Source organism: Cervus elaphus, chromosome 11, assembly GCF_910594005.1.
Source record: "Cervus elaphus chromosome 11, mCerEla1.1, whole genome shotgun sequence".
Taxonomy (NCBI): domain Eukaryota; kingdom Metazoa; phylum Chordata; class Mammalia; order Artiodactyla; family Cervidae; genus Cervus; species Cervus elaphus.
In genome coordinates, this window is record NC_057825.1 from 66,578,943 (window position 1) to 66,602,340 (window position 23,398).

General features: G+C 36.4%; 1 protein-coding gene across 4 annotated transcripts in view; it reads left to right on the top strand.

The window, feature by feature from the left end:
• Positions 1-23,398, top strand: part of RTN4 (reticulon 4) — a 69,643-nt gene that overhangs the window by 16,198 nt on the left and 30,047 nt on the right. The window contains exons 2-3 of one of the 4 annotated variants that reach the window (XM_043918007.1): positions 2,049-2,105; positions 2,815-5,223. The exons of 1 other annotated variant lie outside the window; for it this stretch is intronic. In XM_043918007.1, the coding sequence (XP_043773942.1) occupies positions 2,049-2,105; positions 2,815-5,223 (2,466 nt within the window). Of the gene's footprint in view, positions 1-2,048; positions 2,106-2,814; positions 5,224-16,776; positions 17,044-23,398 lie in introns of those variants that run through there. 2 more of the 4 variants (XM_043918008.1, XM_043918010.1) reach the window with 2 other exon arrangements.

Consider the following 23,398-nt stretch of genomic DNA (forward strand, 5'->3'; position numbering starts at 1 on the left):
GGTTGATGTGTAGATTAAGTAAGTATGAAAAGTCCTTGGCCTGGCAGTAGGCATGAAATAAATGCTAAGTATTAGTAAAAAATAATGTGTGTGTGTGCATGCTAGGTCGCTTCAGTCACATCTGACTCTTTAGGGACTCCTTAGGGACTGTAGCCCACCAGTCTCCTCTGTCTATGGGATTCTCCAGGCAAGAATACTGGAGTGGGTTGCCATGCCCTCCTCCAGGGGATCTTCCCAACCCAGGGATCAAACTGTGGCCCCTGCATTGCAGGCAGATTCTTTACCGTTGAGCCACCGGGGAAGCCGATGCATGTGTGTATATTTTATAAAATCTCATAAGGCAAAGTGTCTCAATGGTTTGGGTGAGTGGCCTATCCAGCCTGTGGTTTTGGGTTATAGGAGACTTTTAAATGCTTGTCATGGATTTCACCTCACCACCAATCTAAGAAGCATTTATATCTTTTTAAAATTATTTATTTATTTGTTTTGGCTGCGCTGGGTCGTTGTTGGTGTGTGGGGTTTTCTTTAGTTTCGGTGAGTGGGGGCTACTCTCTAGTTGCGGTGCACTGGTTTATCTACTGGCTTCTCTTGTGGAGCATGGGTTCTTGGGCGTGTGGGCTTCACTAGTTGCAGCATGCGGGTTCAGTAGTTGCAGCTCTAAGGCACAGGATCAATAGTTGTGGCACAGAGGCTTAGTTGCTCTGCAGCACGTGGGATCGTCTCAGATCAGGTATATTGAACCCGTCTGTGTTGCCTGCGTTGGCAGCCGGATTCTTTACCACTGAGCCACTAGGGAAGCCCTAAGAATCCTTTAGGTATCATACCTAGGATGGATTTGTTTTTAAATTTTATTTGTTTTTAAATTTGAATTCTTTGAGAGGAACACCCTTGGAAGAAAAGTCTTTGTTCATGATAGCCACATCTCTGATTTCTTTTTTTTCCTATTGATCAGGCTTGTCTAGCTTGTCCTTCCCAGTAGACGTGTCCAAATTTATTATGTCCTCTACACAAAAGAAATACCTCCTGTCATCTCTCAAACTATTTCAAATTGTCTTTTGTTAGGGGCCTTTCTCTAGTGTAAACCGCAGATCTTTTGCATAAGATTGCCCGCCAGCAGGTATAAAATGACACTGTACAAGGTTAATATGCCAGTATGTAGTGTATTAGTATATGGGCTGCCATAACGAAACACCATAGACTAGGTAACTTAAACAAGGGAACGTTAATTCTTACAGTTCTGAAGACTGGGAAGTCTTAAGACCAAAGTGTGGGCACGTTAGGTTTCATTCAAGGCCTCTTTTCTTAGCATATAGGTTGCTGCCTTCTCACTGTGTGCTCACATGACCTCTTCATGTGACCATGGCCTGACCCTCATGATCTCATGTATTCCTCATTACCTCTGAAAGGCCCCGTTTTCAAACATGACTCACTGGACCTTAGGGCTTCAACATAATGAATTTGTGGGGAAACACAGTTTATAATATACGGCATATGTTGGTTAAGAAAGGGAGCTCTGGAGTCTTAATACTTATGTATTGCCAGAGTCTTTGTTACTTATGTACTGAGTGAATTTCTTAATTTGTCTCTCAGTTTTTTAATCTGTTAAATGGGATATTAACAACACTGTAACAGTAGAATTATAAGGAGTAAAATGAGTTCTTGCATCATGTAAAGCACTTAGAATAACAAATAGAGAATATGCATGATTTTCTGAAAGTGTTCTAGATTGAACATAGACCAATAAAAAAGAAAAGATTAGTGTATTAAAGCCATGATGATTCATGAAGTTTCTTTAACATAAACATGTTATTGCCTCTTGAGAAATGATAGGTTCTATGGATATCATTTAATCAATTTTGTAAATTATAATTTAATCTGAATTAATGGAACTACTAATGGTACTACTTTTTCCTTTCCATCTTGACTTTTTCTCCGTAGATAAAATTTTGTGTAACTTATTACAAACTGAACCCCTTGCTTGCTCCTCTTTAGTCTCCTTTCAGCTCTGTCTTTATTTCTGCTGAGGTTATATTCTATTTGTTTTTCAGATGAGACACTTTTTGCTCTTCCTGCTGCATCTGAGCCTGTGATACACTCCTCTGCAGGCAAGTTCTTTCTGCTAGCCTTTTATCTTCTGTGTATTCTAACTTTAACTTTTTAGTTTTGTTAACTCTATGCTTAGTAGTTTGAATTTACTAAAAATTAGCATGATTCCAAGAATGTTTGTCTACTGACCAAGTTGAAACTTGCATTTTGTATGCTGTATCCAAGAGAGAAATGGGCAGAAAGCTGATTAATAATTGGAAATGTGTAAGGAATTCTTGGACCCTTGATTTATCTTTACTTATTGACTAGTCATTTCCTCCAGATACAGTTTATTTTCTTATAGCTGACAGGCTTTCACAGAAAAGAATGCCAGTCTGTGGCATTTAATTATCCAGTGCCCCTTCCTTCCTGTGCTGTCAGTCAGACTAGACTCTCTTTTCAGATTCTCATTTCTTCCTCTAAGACTAGTAAATAGTAGTTTTCCTCAGTTAATTTTACTTGAGGTTTTTCTCAAAGACTTGATGTCTTTGCATGGCATATAATTGCCTCTATAGCTGTGCACATGTTTTTTGACCATAGCTTTAATTTCTTCAATAATGATTCAGTCTACTTATTATTATTTATAAACTAAATGTTGCTAGCATTTTAGTTAACAGTAAGTCTTTACTAACACTATTTTTTTAATCTGTCATAAAACTTGCATTAACTCTGAGCATTAGCATCAGAGCACTGGCATTCTCTAACTTTCCTTTCTGTCCATGGTCACAGAAAAAATTATGGATTTGAAGGAGCAGCCAGGTAACACTGTTTCTGCTGGTCAAGAGGATTTTCCATCTGTCCTGCTTGAAACTGCTGCTTCTCCTCCTTCTTTATCTCCTCTCTCAGCTGCTGCTTTTAAAGAACGTGAATACCTTGGTGATTTACCAGCAGTACTACCCACTGAAGGAACACTTCCAGAAATTTCAAATGAAACTTCTAAAGCATTCTCAGAGAAGGCAAAAAATCCATTTGTAGAGAGAAATGTAACAGAGTTTTCAGAATTGGAATACTCAGAAATGGAATCATCATTCAGTGGCTCTCAAAAAGCAGAACCTGCCATAACAGTAGCAAATCCTAGGGACGAAATAGTTGTGAGGAGTGAAGATAAAGAAGAGGACTTAGTTAGTCGTAACATCCTTCATACTCAGCAGGAGTTATCTACAGTCCTTACGAAATCAGTTAAAGAAGATAGAGTTCTGTCTCCAGAAAAAACAAAGGACAGTTTTAATGAAAAGGGAATTGCAGCAGAAGCTTCTATGAGGGAGGAATATGCAGACTTCAAACCATTTGAGCGAGTATGGGAAGTAAAAGATACTTACAAGCAAGATAGTGATGTTTTGGCTGCTGGAGTTAATATAGAGAGCAAATGGGAAGATAAAGTGGAGAAGAAACGTTTTTCAGATAGCCTTGAACCAACAAGTCATGAAAAAGAGAGTGAAAGCAGTAATGATGACACTTCATTTCCCAGTACACCAGAAGCTATAAAAGGTGGTTCAGGAGCATACATCACGTGTGCTCCCTTTAACCCAACAACAACTGAGAATGTTGCAACAAACATTTTTCCCTTGTTGGAAGATCATACTTCGGAAAATAAGACAGATGAAAAAAAGATAGAAGAAAAAAAGGCACAAATTGTAACAGAGAAGAATGCAAGCGCCAAAACATCAAACCCTTTCCTTATGGCAGCACAGGACTCGAAGACAGATTATGTTACGACGGATCATGTGTCACAGGTGACCGAGGAAGTAGTGGCCAACGTGCCTGAAGGTCTGACCCCAGATTTGGTTCAGGAAGCATGTGAAAGCGAATTGAATGACGCTACTGGTACAAAAATTGCCTTTGAAACGAAAATGGACCTGGTTCAAACTTCAGAAGCTGTGCAGGAGTCACTTTACCCTGCAACACAGCTTTGCCCATCTTTTGAAGAATCTGAAGCTACTCCTTCACCGGTTTTGCCTGACATTGTCATGGAAGCACCATTAAATTCTGTAGTTCCTAGTGCTGGTGCTTCTGCAGCACAGCTCAGTTCATCCCCATTAGAAACTCCTCCTTCAGTTAATTATGAAAGCATAAAGTTTGAGCCTGAAAATCCCCCACCATATGAGGAGGCCATGAATGTCTCACTAAAAAAAGAATCAGGAATGAAGGAAGAAATCACAGAGCCTGAAAGTATCAGTGTAGCTGTTCAGGAAACAGAAGCTCCTTATATATCTATTGCATGTGATTTAATTAAAGAAACAAAGATCTCTACTGAACCAACTCCAGATTTCTCTAGTTATTCAGAAATAGCAGAAGTGGCACAGCCAGTGCCCGAGCATTCTGAGCTAGTTGAAGATTCCTCCCCCGATTCTGAACCAGTTGACTTATTTAGTGATGATTCAATACCTGAAGTTCCACAAAAACAAGATGAAGCTGTAATACTTGTGAAAGAAAATCTCATTGAAATTTCATCTGAGTCAATGACAGGACATGAAAATAAGGGAAAACTCAGTGCTTCACCACCACCTGAGGGAGGAAAACCGTATTTGGAGTCTTTTCAGCCCAGTTTAGGCATCACAAAAGATACCTTAGCCCCTGATGAAGTTTCAGCATTGACCCAAAAGGAGAAAATCCCTTTGCAGATGGAGGAGCTCAGTACTGCAGTTTATTCAAGTGATAGCTTATTTATTGCTCAGGAAGCAAACCTAAGAGAAAGTGAAACATTTTCAGATTCATCTCCAATTGAGATTATAGATGAGTTCCCTACTTTTGTCAGTTCTAAAGCAGATTCTTCTCCTACATTAGCCAGGGAATACACTGACCTAGAAGTATCCCACAAAAGTGAAATTGCTGACATCCAGGATGGAGCTGGGTCATTGGCTTGTGCAGGATTGCCCCATGACCTTTCTTTCAAGAGTATACAACCTAAAGAGGAAGAAGTTCATGTCCCAGATGAGTTCTCCAAAGATAGGGGTGATGTTTCAAAGGTGCCCATACTGCCTCCAGATGTTTCTGCTTTGGCTGCTCAAGCAGAGGTAGGCAGCATAGAAAAACCCAAAGTTCTTGTGAAAGAAGCTGAGAAAAAACTTCCTTCTGATACACAAAAAGAGCGAAGATCACCATCTGCTATATTTTCAGCAGAGCTGAGTAAAACTTCAGGTAATCAATCCATACATTATTTTGTGCTTTCTTGCCAGCTTGTGACTTACGGAACATTCTGCTACCTTTTGTGTAGTATGTTATGTTTATAGGGTCTAAATAGATCACATCGGTAAGAATTCTTTTTCCTGGCTCAGTTAAAGGTTTTAGTGCTTTTTTTACCCCCCCTTGCACTCATAATTCACTCTTGCTCTTAACTTGCCAATAATTATTTGTTGGTAATTTTTATATTGCACCACAGAACTGGAACAAAATTTTATTAGAATTGACTTCAACATCTATTTCTTTCTTCTCTTTTGTTTTATTGTTTCCTAATAGCATAAAGAGCAAGAGGTATTAAAAATGAAGTATTTTCAGATATATTTACTTTTGTTTTCCCAGCAATATCTTCATTTAAAAATCTTAAGGAAAGAACATTTCTGTTACTTATCTCTACTACTACAATATAATGCAGTAATTCCAGTAATAGGTGTAAAGTTAAGCATATTGAGTATTAGACATTTTGTTGAAGTGTACATTGAAGTATGCTATTATTAATTCTCCTGGAAAGTACTAATTCTCATTTTTTTGACTCCACATTTCCCACATACCTGATTTGTGTAAAGTAATTTGTGCATTTGTTTTTATTTAGCATCCTAATTTAAATGTGTTTTCTATAAAAATATGTAGTGATTACTGTGAATTTACTGAATACACGTAGGCATTGGAGATAGGTAGTACTGGTGGCAGAGACCAGTTTACAGTTTGTTGCTATAATCAAAGAAAGGGGAGATCATGAACATTAAGGCAATGGGATGGGCACAGAGACGTAATAGTGTTTGATTGGAATCGGACATGAAGATAACGGGAGGAGTTAAAGCTTACTCTGGGGAACCCGGGTTCCTTTTATGTTCAGATACGTGGATGGCAGTATGGGAAACTGAGTTGGAAACATGAGAAAATAAAGTGGGTTTAATGGGAGAAAATACTCAGTTTTTGTTTTTTTTTAAGAGTGCTCAGTGTTTATTAGACATAGCAGTATATATTATCTGTAGATTATTCATGTGCAAGGCAGGTGCTGTTTTAAAGTGTTTTTTAATTGGAGTCTAATTGCTTTACAGTGTTCTGTTAGTTTCTGCTGTGAATCAGCTGTGTGTATAATATATTCCCTCCCTCCCGCCCACCCCTATACCACCCCTCTAGGTCATCAGAGCATGGAGCTGAGCTCCTCATGGTGTCTAGTAGCTTCCCATTAGCTGTCTGTTTTACACATTACCATGTGTGTATATATATACAGATAGACCAGTGTATATCTGGCTACTCTCTCAGTTCGTCCCACCCTCTCCTTCCCATACTGTGTCCGCAAGTCTGTTCTCTGACTGCAGCTCTGTTCCTGCCCTGCAAATAGGTTCATCAGTACCATTTTTCTAGATTCCTTATATATGTTTTTCTCTTTCTGACATACTTAACTCTGCGTGTCAGACTCTGGGTTCATCCACGTCACCAGATGACCGGTAAAAATTCAGTTCTGAGAATGTTGTAATTAAGGTACCTATGTGACATCCAAGAATGAGAGATATTATAAATAGGAAGCTCTTGAGAGAGCCCTTAACTGTATGCATGTATTTACTGTGGACTCGAGGCAGTAGTTAAATCCCCAGACATTAACTACAGGGAAGGGTTACAGGTGGAAGAATTGATCAACAGTATCAAATTCTGGAGAGGCTTAGTTAAGAATTGAGAATTTGTCAGAAGGAAGGGAGTTGTAATGGTCATCTCTATTCTCAGAGGGCTAATGATTTTCTGCATCCTTGTTTGTGCTCTAGTTTTTTTTTTTTTTTTTTTTAATTTCTGTGTCTTAGTACTGAATATACTTTTAAACATGAAAACATTAATCAGTGTTAAATAATAAAACTTGCTCAGATAATTTATTATTTCCAATTTGTTCCCCTTGTTTTCTTAAAATGACATTTATAGGCAGGATTCAATTTTAATTGGGGGGGGAGACTGATTTTAATCAGCAAAGGAGATGAATAAAATGTGATGCAGACTTTGATGCCTTGTTGCTATTTTTAGATAAAATTAATTCAAAATGTATTTTTTTGCTTTGTTTTTTGTTTTTTATATTTATTGGGATATAGATATAAACACTATTGTATTAGTTTCAGGTTGTACAGTAAAGTGAATCTGTTCTATATATCATATATCCTCTCTTTTTTAGGTTCTTTTCCCATGTAGGCCATTATAGCATATTGAGTAGAGTTCCCTGTGCTATACATTAGGTCCTTATTAGTTATCTATTTTATATATAGTAGTGTGTAAATGTTAATCTCAATCTTCCAATTTATCCTTCCCCTTTCCTAACTGGCCCCACCCCCACACAACCACATGTTTATTTTCTACATCTGAGACTATTTCAGTTTTGTAAATAAGTTTATTTGTACACTTTTTTTTTAGATTCAACATAAAAGTGGTATCATATGATATTTGTCTTTCTCTGTCTGACTTCACTCAGTATGACAAAGAGTACAGTGTGGAAAAGGGAGAAAAAGAGTCATTTATAGTGGAGAAGCCTGAAATACTACTTACCTCAGCCAGGTGACCAGGGCTAACATCCACAGTGATAAGCTGTGTTGATAGTCTGTACTCAAATAGAGGGACATCCTACAAAATAATCTGGCTAGTACTTCTCAGAACTGTCAAGGTCATCAGAAACAATGAAGTCTGAGAAACTAAGGAGACATGATGATTAAATGTAATGTGATACCCTGGATGGAATGGTAGGACAAAAAGAGGACATTATGTGAAAACTAAGAAAACCCAAATAAAATATGGACTTTAGTTAATAAAAATGTATCACTATTGACTCATTATATATGACAAGTGTACCATAGTAATAAGGAACTGAGTACAGGGTATATGCTAACTCTCTGTAATATTCTTGTGATTTTTCTGTTAATCCAAAAGAATTGTAAAATAAAAAAGTTTATTAAATGTTCTTTTTAAAAAGGCCTAGAAATTACCTGGCATATTTAGGCATTCAACAAGTGGTAGCTTTTTCATTTTTTAAATGATTTTTGACATTTTGAAATATAAAGGAAACATTTTTTTTGTTTTAATTTGAATTTTTTTGATTACTTATGAGTCTGGACCATTTTTTAAAGCTTCTCTTTGCTTTTTATATTCCTGTCCTTTATCTGGTTCAGTCAAGGTGTATTCTTTTTACTTTTTTGGCCATACCACATGACTTGTGGGATCTTAGTTCCCTGACCAGGGATTAAACACGGCCCACTGTGGTAAAAACATTGAGTCTTAACCACTGGACAACCAGGGATTCCCTCAGAGTATATACTTCATCATGAAATGGAAATACTGGTCTCTCAGTTCATAATTATGAACGTTCATTATGTTATTTTTTGCTTCACTGTACTTCATTATTTAGAGGCTGAACATTTCATATATGTTCTTTATTTTTAAAAAAGATTTGTGGCTAAAGATTTATGCTTTTGGTACCTTGGTGGTTTTCATTTTTTGCTCAAGATATATTATGATTATCACTGGCATTTTAATTTTTCACTTTCCACTTATTTTAAATATAAATATCTAAATTAAAATATTTTAATAATTGCTTAAATTTATACTACTAAATTTAGACCCATATAGTGAAACTTCTGAATAGTTAACTGATAGCACTAGCAGATGACAATTGAAATGTTTTTCTCAGATGAATGGAAGTCTCAGTTTGGCATACAGTGACAGTTCAGGGATATAAATGTATAATGATTGGAAGATCATTAACAGTACGAAGGGCACATTTGCTACCTTGGGATATTAGGAATGGCTTCACAAAGAGATGCTACTTTAAAAGTTAGAGTTAGCAAATGTGAATAAACATATAGACTTATTCATTTATATAAATATGATAAAAGTTTTCCAGATCCTGTTTTGATATTTTGGGGGTAATGTGTGGGTATTATGGTCAGTATGTAGAAACTTACTCACTCAAAGCTAGGGACAGATGAATTTGCAAACTGGCCATGAGGGACTCAGTGAAAAGAAACATCAGGTTTATTCAGAACTAAAATGAAAAACCAATCAGTTAAAAGAGGGTTTATTACACTTTAGGTGCTAAATTTCCTGTGACTGGAATTAAGCTGAATTTTTAGAAAACCTATGGTATCACTTGAGTTTTTAAGATAATTGCTTTTTTAAAAACAACTTTCATTTGGGAGTAATTTCAAACTTAATTGCAAAAATAAAAGTACAAAGAATATCTTATACTTTTCATCTAAATTTACCTACTAACATTTCCCTATTGGCTTTATTATTTATGATCTCTTTTGATAAATAGACAGTGGATACATAAATACATCCTTTTTTCCAGAGCCCATGAGATAAGTTCTGTACATTCTGTGTTACCCCTAAATACTTCAAAAAGGGATATTCTCTTACATAACCTCAGTACAGCTATTAACTTTGTAAATTTACATTGATAACAGTACTTTTTTCTAATCCACCATTCATATTCCAGTTGTTAGTTGACCTAGTGTCCTCTATTGCAAGGTTCAGTCTAGAGCCAAGTTTTATATTTAGTTGTTATGTTGCCTTTGTTTCCTTTAATCTGCAGCATATCCAGTCTTTCTCTCTTATGACTAACACTTTTGAAGAACACAGGCCCTTTCCCTTCTCTCTTTTTAGTAGAAAATTCCTTGGGTTTTTTTTTTTTTTTTTGCATTTGTGTAATGTTTGTTAGTGATTAAATTGAGGTTATGATTCATGGCCAAAATGAAGATGATGTAGTGCCCGTCTCATGATGTCAATCTGGTGGTACCTACTATCCATCAGTCCTTCATTGATGAGGTTAATTTAGGGGTTCCTGATTTTCTTATATAGTTATTGTCCTTCGTGACAGCTGATGGGTGACAATGCAAATATCCTGCCCTTTATTAAAATTCTTTCCCTAGATTTAGTGACTATTGATGAATCTTGATTGATTTATTCTTTACCACTAAATTTGCAAAAGATGATTTTCCAGTTCTAAAACTTCCTCCACATTTGTCAATCAACTCTGGCGTTTTACTTTTAGCAAGAAATCTCTTTTTCCATTAATTGGCTAATTAACTATCAGTGTGGATCCATGAATTTCTCTTTTCCCCTAATAGTTTACAAATCATTACCATACTTAAATTATTTTGGTTATAAATTGCCCCAGATTTGAAGGGCTCCCCTTCGAGTTGGCTCAGTGACATGCAGCTATCCTTTTGAGTGAAGAGGGAAACACTTCCTACTTTCTAACATAATGAAATGTTGTAGGCTCACCTTTTGCCCACTTTGTCCCAGCCACAAAGTCAACAGTTTCTCCAAGGGTCCCTGATTCCTTTCAGTGATCAAGAGCTGGATGCAAAGTACGAAGAGTTGTACTTGGCTCCTGTGGGATCTGTGCATTTTAGCCCTTTCAGTGGACAGAGGGAGGAAATACTTGTATACGCACATATGAATAAACATAAGTACATCCATGTATTTATGAAGTCATGAGTTTATATATACTTCCAGATCCAAAACATTCCTAGAGTACTGTTTCTTGCTTCCCTCATTTCACATTGTATTTTCCCTCAGATGGTAGAGAATCTGATTGTAATGCAGGAGACACGGGTTCGATCCCTGGGTCGGGAAGATCCCCTGGAGAAGGGGAATGGCTTTCCCACTCCAGTATTCTTGCCTGGAGAATTCCATGGACAGAGAAGCTTGGCAAGCTACAGTCCTTGGGGTTGCAGAGAGCTGGACACGACTGAGTGATTAACACTTTTCTATAGAGAGAACCTGACTCCTCACACTTATTAATTTGTTTAATCCTTGCATACATCTAAAATAGTCTTAGAATGTTTTATAATATCATTATAATAAAATAATGAAGAGGATTATTTTTCAAACTGACCTGCCTCAGCCCTGCCCAGTTACTTGGATTGGTTTTATTTTGCCTTTTCCTTCCACTTTCCCCCACTCCAGTGTGGTTATACTACTCTTGTGAAATAAAGTTAGATTTGTTTAAGTTCGCTTTCACTTTTAGGTTTTCTTCCTGCTTGGGATGTTTTTAAACTAAGTATTTTGAACGGCCAAGAAAAGCCAAATTATTTGCATTTTACCTGGAAAGGAGGGACTACCATTTATGGGAAATCTTTTAAGTACCAAGAACTTTCACATAAGTCATCTCATTTAGTCTTCACCATAATCTGAAAGAGGTAATCACTTAAGGGGTGAAAAAACCTAAGTCCAGGAATGTTAAGAAACTTTTCCAAGGTTGAATAGCAAATTAGGTATAGCGAACACAATACTTTTTGAGCTTCTACTGTGTTTCAGACATTGGGCTAACTTTTTGCAAAATAATTTTTTATTGAAGTATAGTTGATTTACAATGTGTTAGCTTCAAGTGTACAAAAAAGTGAATCAGTTATGCATATACCCACTCTCTTATAGATTCTTTTCCCATATAGGTCTTTATAGAATGTTGAGTAGAGTTCATTGTGCTATACTATTGGTCATTATTATGTATTTTATATGTAGTAGTATGTATATGTCAATTCCAGTCTCAATTTATTCCTTCCTCCTGGTAACCATAAGTTTGTTTTCTATATGTCTGACTCTATTTCTGTTTTGTAAATAAGTTCATTTGTACCTTTTTTTAAAAAAAATAAGATTCCGCATATAATCAATATGGGGCTTCCCATGTGTCGCTAGTGGTAAAGAACCTGCCTGCCAGTGCAGGAGATGTGAGAGGTGTGGGTTTGATCCCTGGGTGGGGAAGATCCCCTGGAGGGAGGGCGTGGTAACCCACTCCAGTATTCTTGCCTGGAGAATCATGGACAGAGGAGCCTGGCGGGCTACAGTCCCTAGGATCTCACAGAGTTGGACGCAACTGAAGTGACTTAGCACGCAAGCACATAAGCAGTATATGATATTTGTCTTTCTCTGGCTTACTTCACTCAGTATGACGATCTCTAGATCCATCCGTGTTGCTGCAACTGGCATTATTTCATTCTTTTTTGTGGCTGAATAATATTCCATTGTATATATGTACCATATCATCTTTATCCACTCTGTTGACGGTCATTTAGGTTGCCTCCATGTATGACTGCTGTAAATAGTGCTGCAATGAACATGGTGGTGCATGTGTCCTTTTGAATTATGGTTTTCTCAGGGTATTTGCCCAGTAGTGGGATTGCTGGGTCATATGGTAGTTCCATTTTTAGATTTTTAAGGAACCACCATACTGTTCTCCATAATGGTTGTACCAATTTACATTCCCACTAACACTGTAGGAGGGTTCCCTTTTCTCCACACTCTCTCCAGCATTTATTGTTTGTAGATTTTTTGTTTTTTAATGATGGCAATTCTTACTGGTGTGAGGTGATATTGTAGTTTTGACTTGTATCTTTCTAATTATCGATGTTGAACATCTTTTCATGTGTTTGTTGACCATCTTTACATCGTCTTTGGAGAAATGTCTGTTTAGTTCTCCCCATTTTTGGATTGGGATGTTTGTTTTTTTGATATTGAGCTGCATGAGCTGTTTGTATGTTTTGGAGATTAATCCCTTGTCAGGACTTGTACTAATTTTTTCCCTTCTAATAGCAAGAAAACCCATTGCTCTGTGGATTACCAACAATTAATATTTATTAATATTTTTATCAAAAATTGATAGCTAATGACTTACACATTATACAAAGTTCAAAAAGTACAATTACAGTAAGTCTTTTCCCTGTCTTAACCAGCTGCCTAGTGTACCTTCCTAGAGTCATTTACTAGCACTTGCTTCTTAAGTATCCTTCCAGACATTGTGTACCTGGCTTTTTTTTTTTAAATCTTTAGTAGTTTGACAGGTTAAAGTAACTATCTTGCTGTGTTGATCTTTGATTATTAGTGAAGGTGAATGTGTTCCACATATTTATCGATTATTTGTATTTCTTGTATGAAGTGCCTGATCATCTCCTTGGCCCAATTTAAAATTTAGAATCACCTTTTTCTGATTTTGAGAGTTCTTTGTATACAGTACAAAGATGCAAATTTTTGTCATTTTATAGTTTTCCCTTAGTTTTCTAAATTTTATTTTACTTTACATTTTAGTGGATATTTTCAGTTTTCACATGGGAATATTAACCTTTATAAATATATAACCTTTATAAATATTCCCGTATGAAATCTGAAAATATCCACTAAAATTTTAAGTTGGGCCAAGGGGATGATCAGGCACTTCATACAAGAAATACAGATAATTAATAAATATGTGGAACACGTTCACCTTCACTAATACTCTTGCCTGGTAAATCCCATGGACGAAGGAGCCTGGTAGGCTGCAGTCCATGGGGTCGCTAAGAGTCGGACACGACTGAGCGACTTCACTTTCATTTTTATTTTTCACTTTCATGCATTGGAGAAGGAAATGGCAACCCACTCCAGTATTCTTGTCTGGAGAATCCCAGGGATGGGGGAGCCTGGTGGGCTGCCATCTGTGGGGTCACACAGAGTCGGACATGACTGAAGTGACTTAGTAGTAGCAGTAGTTAGTTTATTTACTAATTTATAGCTTCATTTTTATGTTTGGACTTCTCTGGTGGCTCAGACGATAAAGTGTCTGCCTGCAATGCGGGAGACCTGGGTTCGATCCCTGGGTCGGGAAGATCCCCTGGAGAAGGAAATGGCAACCCACTCCAGTACTCTTGCCTGGAAAATTCCATGGACTGAGGAACTTGGTAGGCTACAGTCCATGGGGTTGCAAAGAGTCAGACACAATTGAGCGACTTCACTTTTCTTTCTTTATTCTGATCTGTTCGAAAGTGATTTTGAATTCTGGTCAGAGATCGTTTTATTCCACATGTTTTTTGGTGTTGGAGTTATTTTCCTTTTTCCATGGTACTCTGATCTAGTTCCTGACTGCCAGTCAATCCTGGGAAAGAGCTGGGAAATTGAGTAGTTTTTGCCAGATTGCATATCTTGGGTTGGACAGTCAACTGTACTGTGGGTGTTGGTGCCATCTAGTGTTGGAGACAGAAAAGGGTATCTGTGGAATCTTCTGTCATCCACCGTATTCAGCTGGGCAAGAGGAGTTTAGTGAGTTGTGCATGTTTGCTTCACACTAAGAAATGACTTTGAAAATGACTTTATATATAAGAGGATTTTGAATTCAGGGACAACCTATTGAATCAAACCAAATGGTTGAACCATGCTATGATAAACATTATGAAGTGACCTTGAAGATTCCCCCAAACATGTATTTAGCGAAAACTAAAAGTTTTCAAAGATTTGTTCAAAACCTAATGACTATTTAATTCCAAATTTTAAAATGCTTTGGATCTTTTGTAATATCTGTCTATTTTGGGTTATAATATAAGAAATAAACATTTATTTAGTTCTCATTGAATAGTATCACTTTCAATTTCTTTATGGTTTGTAGTATTCATTTTTAGCAGCTTATATGAAATTGTTTATGGACCTTAGAATGTTCATTATTTTTTGGTTATTTTTAGCTTGTTCATTTTCTAGAATACAGTCTTTGTTCATGTCTTAGGTTCAATTCAGTAATTAATGCTGAAGTGCTATAATTTAGTCCATAGAGGGCATTATATTACAGCGTATGGTGTTAAGCATTATAATTTAATCCCTTTCAGTAATGGGACATATGTTTAGTTTCATACTTTGGTAGAGCTCAAAATAAATTTTGAAGTAAGTTTAAAACTACTCTGTAACTATAATTTTTTTATTACAAATTCCTGTTGTCCATTGCTGGAAAGTAGAAGTAATTTTTTTAGTTATCAAGAATTGTATACTAGCAACTGCCAATTTAGAGAGTAGCACTTCAACCCAAATGATCCCTTCTTTCTCACCTTATTTGCCTTCATCTCTAAACATCCCAAAGCAAACAAAGCAAAACAAAAACTTGAGTTTTTCTGGGGTTCAGAATTAGAGGAAGGAAAGACATGGGAAAGGAGGAATATCTTTCAGGAGGTGGCCTGGGAGATCTTACAGCTCACATATTGCTGCCTACTCCAAAATACAGACCTCTACTGTCTGAAATCTAGAGTGAACCAAGTCAAGTACCAGAAGATGTGAGTAATATGAATGGTAAACACCTTTTGTCTCAAGAATTCTTTTTTCCCTCTCCTATTAGTGTAGTAATCTCTGACTTGAAAACAGTGTTTGGGCGATGTTTTTGAGTGCATTATTCTAATGCTAAAGTATTTACTGGCCTTCAGTCTTAAGGAATTCATTATTAGAAAATACTACTTTGGAAATGTTACATAGTTAGTGAATAGTTTGGGGTTTATAACTAATGAACGAAGAGGCCAGAGATTTTCAGCCGTGAGACTTGGTGACAGTGTTCTCAAATATCACATTATCCAAGGGTCCAGTGAGGAGAGTTTAAAGTTAAATATTAACTTTTGATCTGAGAATACTAGACTGTCTTTAAAAATTGCTTCGCTTTATTTCTGTTTGGAGTTAGGCAGAGAGGGAAAGAACTGAGTTCTCTATTCAGGCCACTTTTGATCTGATCATGGGTTTTTTGTAGCCTCAGTTTTACGGAAAGTTCTAATATACACACACACATATATATATAAAGCATATAATATATATATGTTATACTATTTCAGTGTAGCTACTCTTCTGAAGTATGTAGTTTCCTGCATAGGCACCATTCTTTATACTTCAGCATATAAAGCATTTAAAAATATATGTTGCCTTTCCTGCTAAAGTCAAATGATAGCGTTAGTTAAACCAGTTGTGAAATGTTAGTAAAGATAAAATATTCTGTACTGGAATGAATGTCAGTTTTATAATTTTATAATAAAAATTTTAGAAATTCCTTAGATTTGTTTTTGTATTTATCAGTAAAATTTTATTTTGGTCTTATGTCACTTTCCCAAAGCAAATGATATAATTAGCATGTGAATATTTCTTCTCAAGCAAAGAGTCTATTAATAGTACCTGCAGTGGTGTCTAATAGATATTTATTGAAAGATTGAGTTGGAGCAGGTGGTGATCATGAATAAGTGTATATTTGCAAGTCTTTGGATTTCTGTGATTGCAAAAGAAGAAAAAAATAGTATTACATTAGAAATAGATTGCTGAAATAGAATAAAAGCTTTTTTCTATTTAAATAATTTATATTCAAGAAACAGTAATAATTTAACTTTTGAGATTCTCTTGTCATACCCTCATAAGGGTGCAAAATGCTGATAATTTAGGAGAAAGTAAAAAGAGAATGTATTTACAAGACTTGAAATTTAAGCTGTTACCCTTCTCTGGATCAGTCTATTTTTATCTTATCAGGTAACCATTGATTTTAAAGTTTTAAATGAGGCTGGAAAGCAGCAGCAAAATTCCCCTGTCACGAAATAAACAAAAACCGTATGTGGTCTTCAAGTGTATTACAGATATATTCAGTGATTAACTCTGTCAGAAGAACAACCCTCTTTTCTTTCCTTTCTTTTGGTAGCTTGCCTCCCACCGCACCCCACCCTACAAGGGTAGCTCCACTGGGTGTGAGCAACAAGCCAAAGACCAGAACAATAAGCAGAGAAGGCGGTAGCCCTGTGCGCCGCAGCCTAGTTACAGATTGCACTGCGTCAGCCGCTCCCACACCCGGAGGCGTCAGGTGACTTCAGTCCTGCTGCAGTTGTGCAGCAGAGGAGACTGCAGGCTTCGGTTGAGGAAACGGGTATTTCATGTCTCAGGGGGTAGATTTTCGCAGTTGCAGCTTTTCTGCTGGTATGCATAATTGATAATTGCATCTGTAGGGCAGATCGTGACAAGAGATGGACGGTCAGAAGAAAAATTGGAAGGACAAGGGTATATCTGCTTTTAATCTTTTGTTCATTTTTTATGTGACCAGTAATGTATTTCTATGAATAACCTTTGCAATTTAGATATATTTTGGATTGAAAATGAAGTCAAATAAGGGTTTAAGAGTAAAGGATTAAAACAGCTATTTCAAGTGTTTTTGCATTTGGCTGTGTATGAGAAAATGTCATGCTGTTCTGTTTCACTGGCATTCGATTTCGTCTTTGCAGTCCTGTCGTTGATTAGGTTCTGTTCTTTAATCTTTTATGTTTTAAACAATGTACTTTTAACAGAATTTCATTTGGTCACTTTGGTGTGATAAGTCTACACAGGCATGTTTGTATTCCATGATGACATATTTTCTGTGACTCAGTATTTTTTTTTTTAAAGCTGACTTGGTGTAGTTGAAATTCTATCCAAAGATTTGTAGGTAGCAACATTCTGTGTTTGCACTAAGCCTGTTTTCTTCTTTGGAAATATTATTGAACCCTTAAAGTTATTACCAGTTACCTTTTAATTAGATTATAATTTTGTAAGTCTTAAAACATTTAAAATATATACACAGTAGTTTTAACTGTGTGTCTATATTTAAGTCAGTAACCTTTGTCCTTGTAATAACCAATCAGTGATCTTGATCCCCTTTCCTCCCCCTTGAAAGCCCAGATCCTTTCAAGTCTCAGTGGATCTGGGTTGTGTAAGAATTTAAGCTCGTGAGTGTAATGAATATTTAAAAAATATTTTATTATGTAGATGGTTAAATGTGCCATTTTAAGGAAAAAGGAAGGTGGTGGACTGTATATCTGACCTTTTAATAAATTATCTTAAAAATTGTTGGAGCTTAAAAATTTTAAGTAGTCCAATTAGACATTCCACACAAGCAATTTTTTGGCCACATTCAAGTTTTATAATTAAAAAAAGTATTTCTATAGCAGAATTGTTAGCAGGATTGATGGTAAATGTTTCTAAAAGCAGTATGTGGAGCTAATTACAATATCTTTAAAAATTTGGTCAGTAAAGTATTGTGGGGAAAAGGTGAGCTTAAGATTGAGGTCGTATTGAAACGTATTGGAAAGAGTTTATAGTTAACACTTAAAGAACAAAAAACAATATAGCTTGATTTTTTTACTTTTATGGTTTCCTTACATATGAATTTAATGAAGAGAAGGATTTTTATTCATCCTTCTGACCATTAGCATTACAAAGTGAAAGTAAATTGCTTAATTAGGTTTTGTTAAATAAAAACATCATTAGGGGTAACAATACAATAAATATAGACTTTAAATATAGATGAAAAGTCACATCACAGCCTACTCAGCAACTGTTAAGGCTCTGTATTAAAATTTGAATGTTACACCATTTAACAACGTCTTAAGTTATTTGCTGAACTAATTTAGGAATACTTTTATATTGGAGAAATTAAGATTGAGTATAATCCATTTTATACCAGAGATTTATTTTGATTATTTTCAGGCACTATATGTAAAATCAAATTTATTCTGAAATATCTCTGGAGAGCTTCATTTTGTATGTAAGTGGAATGGCCTGATACTTTTTTAGTGCCTGTCTTTGGCTTTTTTGTGTGGGAAGACTAAATTTACCTATTGTTCCTATGCATTTGTTAAGTTATATTTTAGTGTTTATCAGCAGCTAATTTTAATGTTGCAGATTAGAGGTTATGACTTAAGTGGAAATCAGTGAGAAGCTGAAACTACCATGGGGTGAGTTTTTCCTCAGTTTATGAAAAGTGTGATGATAGAGGATAGAATCTAATCTAAGCTCTCTAGGTATACTAAACAAAAAACAGTCTTAAGCTCATACATATATTTTTCTACTCCTTTACCACCCCTGTTCATCCAGTTGTCACATCTAATGATGGTAATATATAAGGGTATAAAGAAATGAGATATTCTGATTTCAGTGTTTAAAATTTGGTTTTCTTTTTGCTGATTAACTAGTATTGAAGACATTTTTTCAGGCTAAGCCCCACATTAATCATTTATATTCTTTTATATATTTTTCATATTGGGTTTTCTATTGTTCTTGAAGTGGAATACTTATAACAAATGAAATCTATGAAGTACTTGACTGTTGAGGTTAATTTGAAAAGCACTGATTAAGACAGTCAAAAGATTTTTAAGAGCCCAAAATAGAAGGAATAGGTAGGTTTGGGGATTTGGGTGGAGTGGGAGAATGATTTAATCACTAAACAAGGTATAATAGAGCTTTCTGGGTAGAACAGAATGTTTATAGGATAGTAGCTGGAAGATAAGATTGGTATAATTAAAGAATGTAGAAGATTTGTAAGATCTAGGTCAGGTTTCCTCAAAGTTCCCTGAAGAGAAGAATTACCTTCTTTTTTGTATGGATTCCTGTGATCCTATTCAGGTCTACCAAATCAGAATTTATAGGGGAAGAGTGTGGCGATATATTAAGCATCTTGACACTAGGATTATAACACCATTTATGTTATAATCAGACACATTTAGGAAACCCCAGTCTATATGTTTTCAGATTTCTCTTTCTGTGATTTTTCTTTCTGTGTGATTTTGGCCAGAGTAAGAAACTTAACCATTTTTGTCTTCATTTTCCTCTTTTGCATGATTTTTGGTGTACCAGTTTTGATGTTCTCTGGTTTTATGAAAAGATACTCTGGGTCAGATTGCAGAAGACACTGCAGTCTTTGGATTTTATCATAAAAGGAGTGAAGAGCCTTTGGAAGTTTTAGACTGTTTTGGTAAATTGGAAAAGAACTTAGAGGCAGAAGGGGATGACTGTATTTGTGCCCACATTGAAAGCAAATAGTGCCGAGACTTGGCCTGAAATAAGAATGTAAAGGGGGTGACAGGTTTGAGAAACAGAGAGAGGAGTACTTGACATTTGACATAAATTGGCGGGACTAGGGTGAGGGAGGGACTTGGAAGACAACATGAGATTTCAGAGTGAAGCTTTGGCAAAGCTCGTGCCTTAGTGTCAGTAGAAATAGAGCTAAAGTAGGTAGAAATGATGCCAGGTTCCATTTTGGAAACTTACTGAAGCTTAGTGAAATGACAGGCTTAATGATGAATGGCTAATTGAGAAGTGAATGCACAGTGAGACAGATGAATACTGTGAGGACTTCAGCATAAAAAGGACAGAAGATTAAGTAAGGAAAGCCTAAAACCTATTGAAATGGTGGGATGTGCAGACCAGGAAGGATCAGGAAGTTAGAGTCCAAGCAGGATGGTGCCGGTTCCCTGATCTTAAGGAGGGAGAGATTTTTCCAGAAAAAATAGAATGGGTGGTTAAAACACTACAGAGAAGTCATTTAATGTGAAGATGGAGGAATGGCTGTGGACCCTACTGAATTTTAGAAATGTGCAACACTGCCCATTATTATCAGTGCTTTTGGGATTTGGCAGTTAACATGCTCTAAGTGAACCTTGAGAGAAGTTTGTGTAGAATGAGGACAAGTTTTCTAGCATTTAAACCTAGTTTGATTGTAAGGCAGGACAGATTGACTTAGGACCATTTCTGGAGCATAGGGCTCTCTTTACTGTTGCTAAGGCACTTTCAGTTTCTTTCAAAGCGTAACGTTACTGAGTATGTGGATTCAGGCGTATGCTTAATACTGACATTCAGATAGAGAGAAGAAGGAATCTTGCTGCTTGAAACATGCTTTACTTAACCCCTTACTTAAACCCACTCCCCAAAAAAAATCCTGAGAAGGGAACTTGGGTGTTAACCAATTGAGAGACCTATTGATTAAGAGGAAGCCTCCCTGCTTTTCAGTCCTAAACTTAGTTGAAACCCAATGTTGAGTCATTCATTAGCTATTTTTTCTAGTTACTGCTTTAGTATTGTTATACTGTGTGTGTGTGTATGTTGTAGAAAATTTAGAAAGTCTGTGAAAGAAGGAAGCTACCACTTCACAGAGTGGTTTTGGTGTGTATTTTTAACAGTAATAATAATACAGTAATACACCCTAACCCTAACCCTATTCCACCAAAAAATAAATAACAGTTAGGGTGTATGTGTTTGGGGTTATGTATGGTACGATTTGTTCTATAATCACTTTTCTCCCACTAAATGGGGAAATACCTTTCATTTAAAAACATTCTACATTGTTTTATTTATTTATTTATTTATTTTTTTTATTAGTTGGAGGCTATTTACTTCACAACATTTCAGTGGGTTTTGTCATACATTGATATGAATCAGCCATAGATTTACACGTTTTAATGGATGTAGTATTCTAAGTATGTCCTGTTAATCCCATATAGTTAAATATTCAAGTTATTCCTAAAGTTTTTGCAAGTATGAACAGTGCTAGAACAAATGTCAGTTCAGTTCAGTTGCTCAGTCGTGTCTGACTCTTTGCTACCCCATGGACTGCAGCATGCCAGGCTTCCCTGTCCATCACCAACTCCCGGAGCTTACTCAAACTCATTTTCATTGAGTTGGTGATGCCATCCAACCATCTCATGCTCTGTGGTTGTCTTCTCCTCCAGCCTTCAATCTTTCCCAGCATCATGGTCTTTTCATATGAGTCAGTTCTTTGCATCAGGTGGCCAAAGTATTGGAGGTAAATTATTGTTCCTGTTCATAATTATTTCCAAATTGCTGGATTATCATATTTAGACTTTTGATTCATGTTGCAAAACTACCCTCCAGAAAGATGCAAATTATTTTGAGCAATATATAGAAGTACCTGTCCTGAAACCCTGGCCAAAATTAAATACTCCATATGGTTTTTTGATGGTTTTAACTCTTTTCTAAGATAGCTATTTTTGTCTCTTTTAAGTAAATTACTTGATGAGAACCAGGTTAAAGTTGAAAAGAGTAAATTTGTAATTTTTTCCTCCTTTATATGATTTAAAATCTTGAGTGGATAAGCAATGGGAGCAATGGAAGAATCATCTCTGTTTTCTATGTTTACCCAAATCTGGGTTCTCCTCATTTTTCATCAGAACTTCTAACTGGCTTTTCTACTAAATCCTATGTATCAAGCCAAACACTTCCTAAAGTATGGCTCTGCTTATAGCACTTAAGGGATTTTCCTTTACTTTTCAAATTAAGTTCATACTTCTGTCCTGGACTTTTAAAAGGCATTCATGTTCTAGTCCTAGCCTCTATAATCCCATCTCCCATTATTCTGCCTCCAGCCACATTGAAGGACTTATACTCCCTCAACATGCCTGTTCTTTGCATTTGCTTATGTTTTTCTGTCTGTCTAAAATCCAATCCAAGTTTTAGGCTCAGTCCTTCCTGAGGTATTTACCTCTCAAGCGGAGATAATCTGGTGTTCCTCAGAACTCCAATCTCTTGGGTTTCATTCTGTGCCTTCTATTACAGTTTTAAATATATAGTGGTAAAGAACCCGCCTGCCAATGCAGGTTAGGCATAAGAGACGCCGGTTTGATCCCTGGGTTGGGAAGATCCCCTGGAGAAGGGAATGGCCATCCACTCTGGTATCCACGCCTGGAGAATCCCATGGACAGAGGAGCCTGGCAGGCTACAGTCCTTCGGGTCTCAACAGAGTTGGACACAAATAAGCAACTTAGCGCGCGCACACACACACACACGCGTACACACACACACACACACACACACAGGTATATGCATAAAATACTGGCTTTTTTTTTTTTCTAGTCTGTAAATTCCTTGAAAGCAGAAGAAATAGTGGTGGCCTCATCATTGGGTCTTCTCACTGACTGTGCATAGCTTTGCGACAGAGTAAGAGGATGAGAACTTTGATATTCAGCCAGGTTTACTCCTGTCCTTGAACCGTATACATCCATTCTGTGTGTGTGTGTGCACGTGTGCACTCGGTCATTTAGTTGTGTCCGACTCTTGGCAACCCCATAGACTGTAGCCCATCAGTTTCCTCTGTCTCTGGGATTCTCCAGCCAAGAGTACTGGAGTGGGTTGCCATGCCGTTTTCCAGGGGATCTTCTTGACCAGGGGTCAAACCTGCATCTCCTGCATTGGCAGGAGGATTCTTTACCACGGCCACCTGGGATGCCCATACATCCATTGTTGGAAATTTTTAAAAATGTATTTTCAAATGGGAGAAATAAAAGAGATTCTCCCTACCTTATCCCTTCTTAAAGGAGCAGTTAAGTAACTTAAGCAACTTTTGTGAATCCAGGATTTTTATATTTTATCCACAGATAAGGCATCTTAATAGTCATTTATCCTATTCTAAATAGTCATGTTTTACAGGTAAGGAAAACAGGAAAACTAAAGAGATTGAATTATTTGTTCATCACTACATAGCTAGTGGCATAGGGTCATCATCAAGAATAATGCTTATTATGTTACTGGATGTGTGTTTATGCATATATAATGTATAAATATATCAGTATGTCTACCTCAGTCTGCTTCA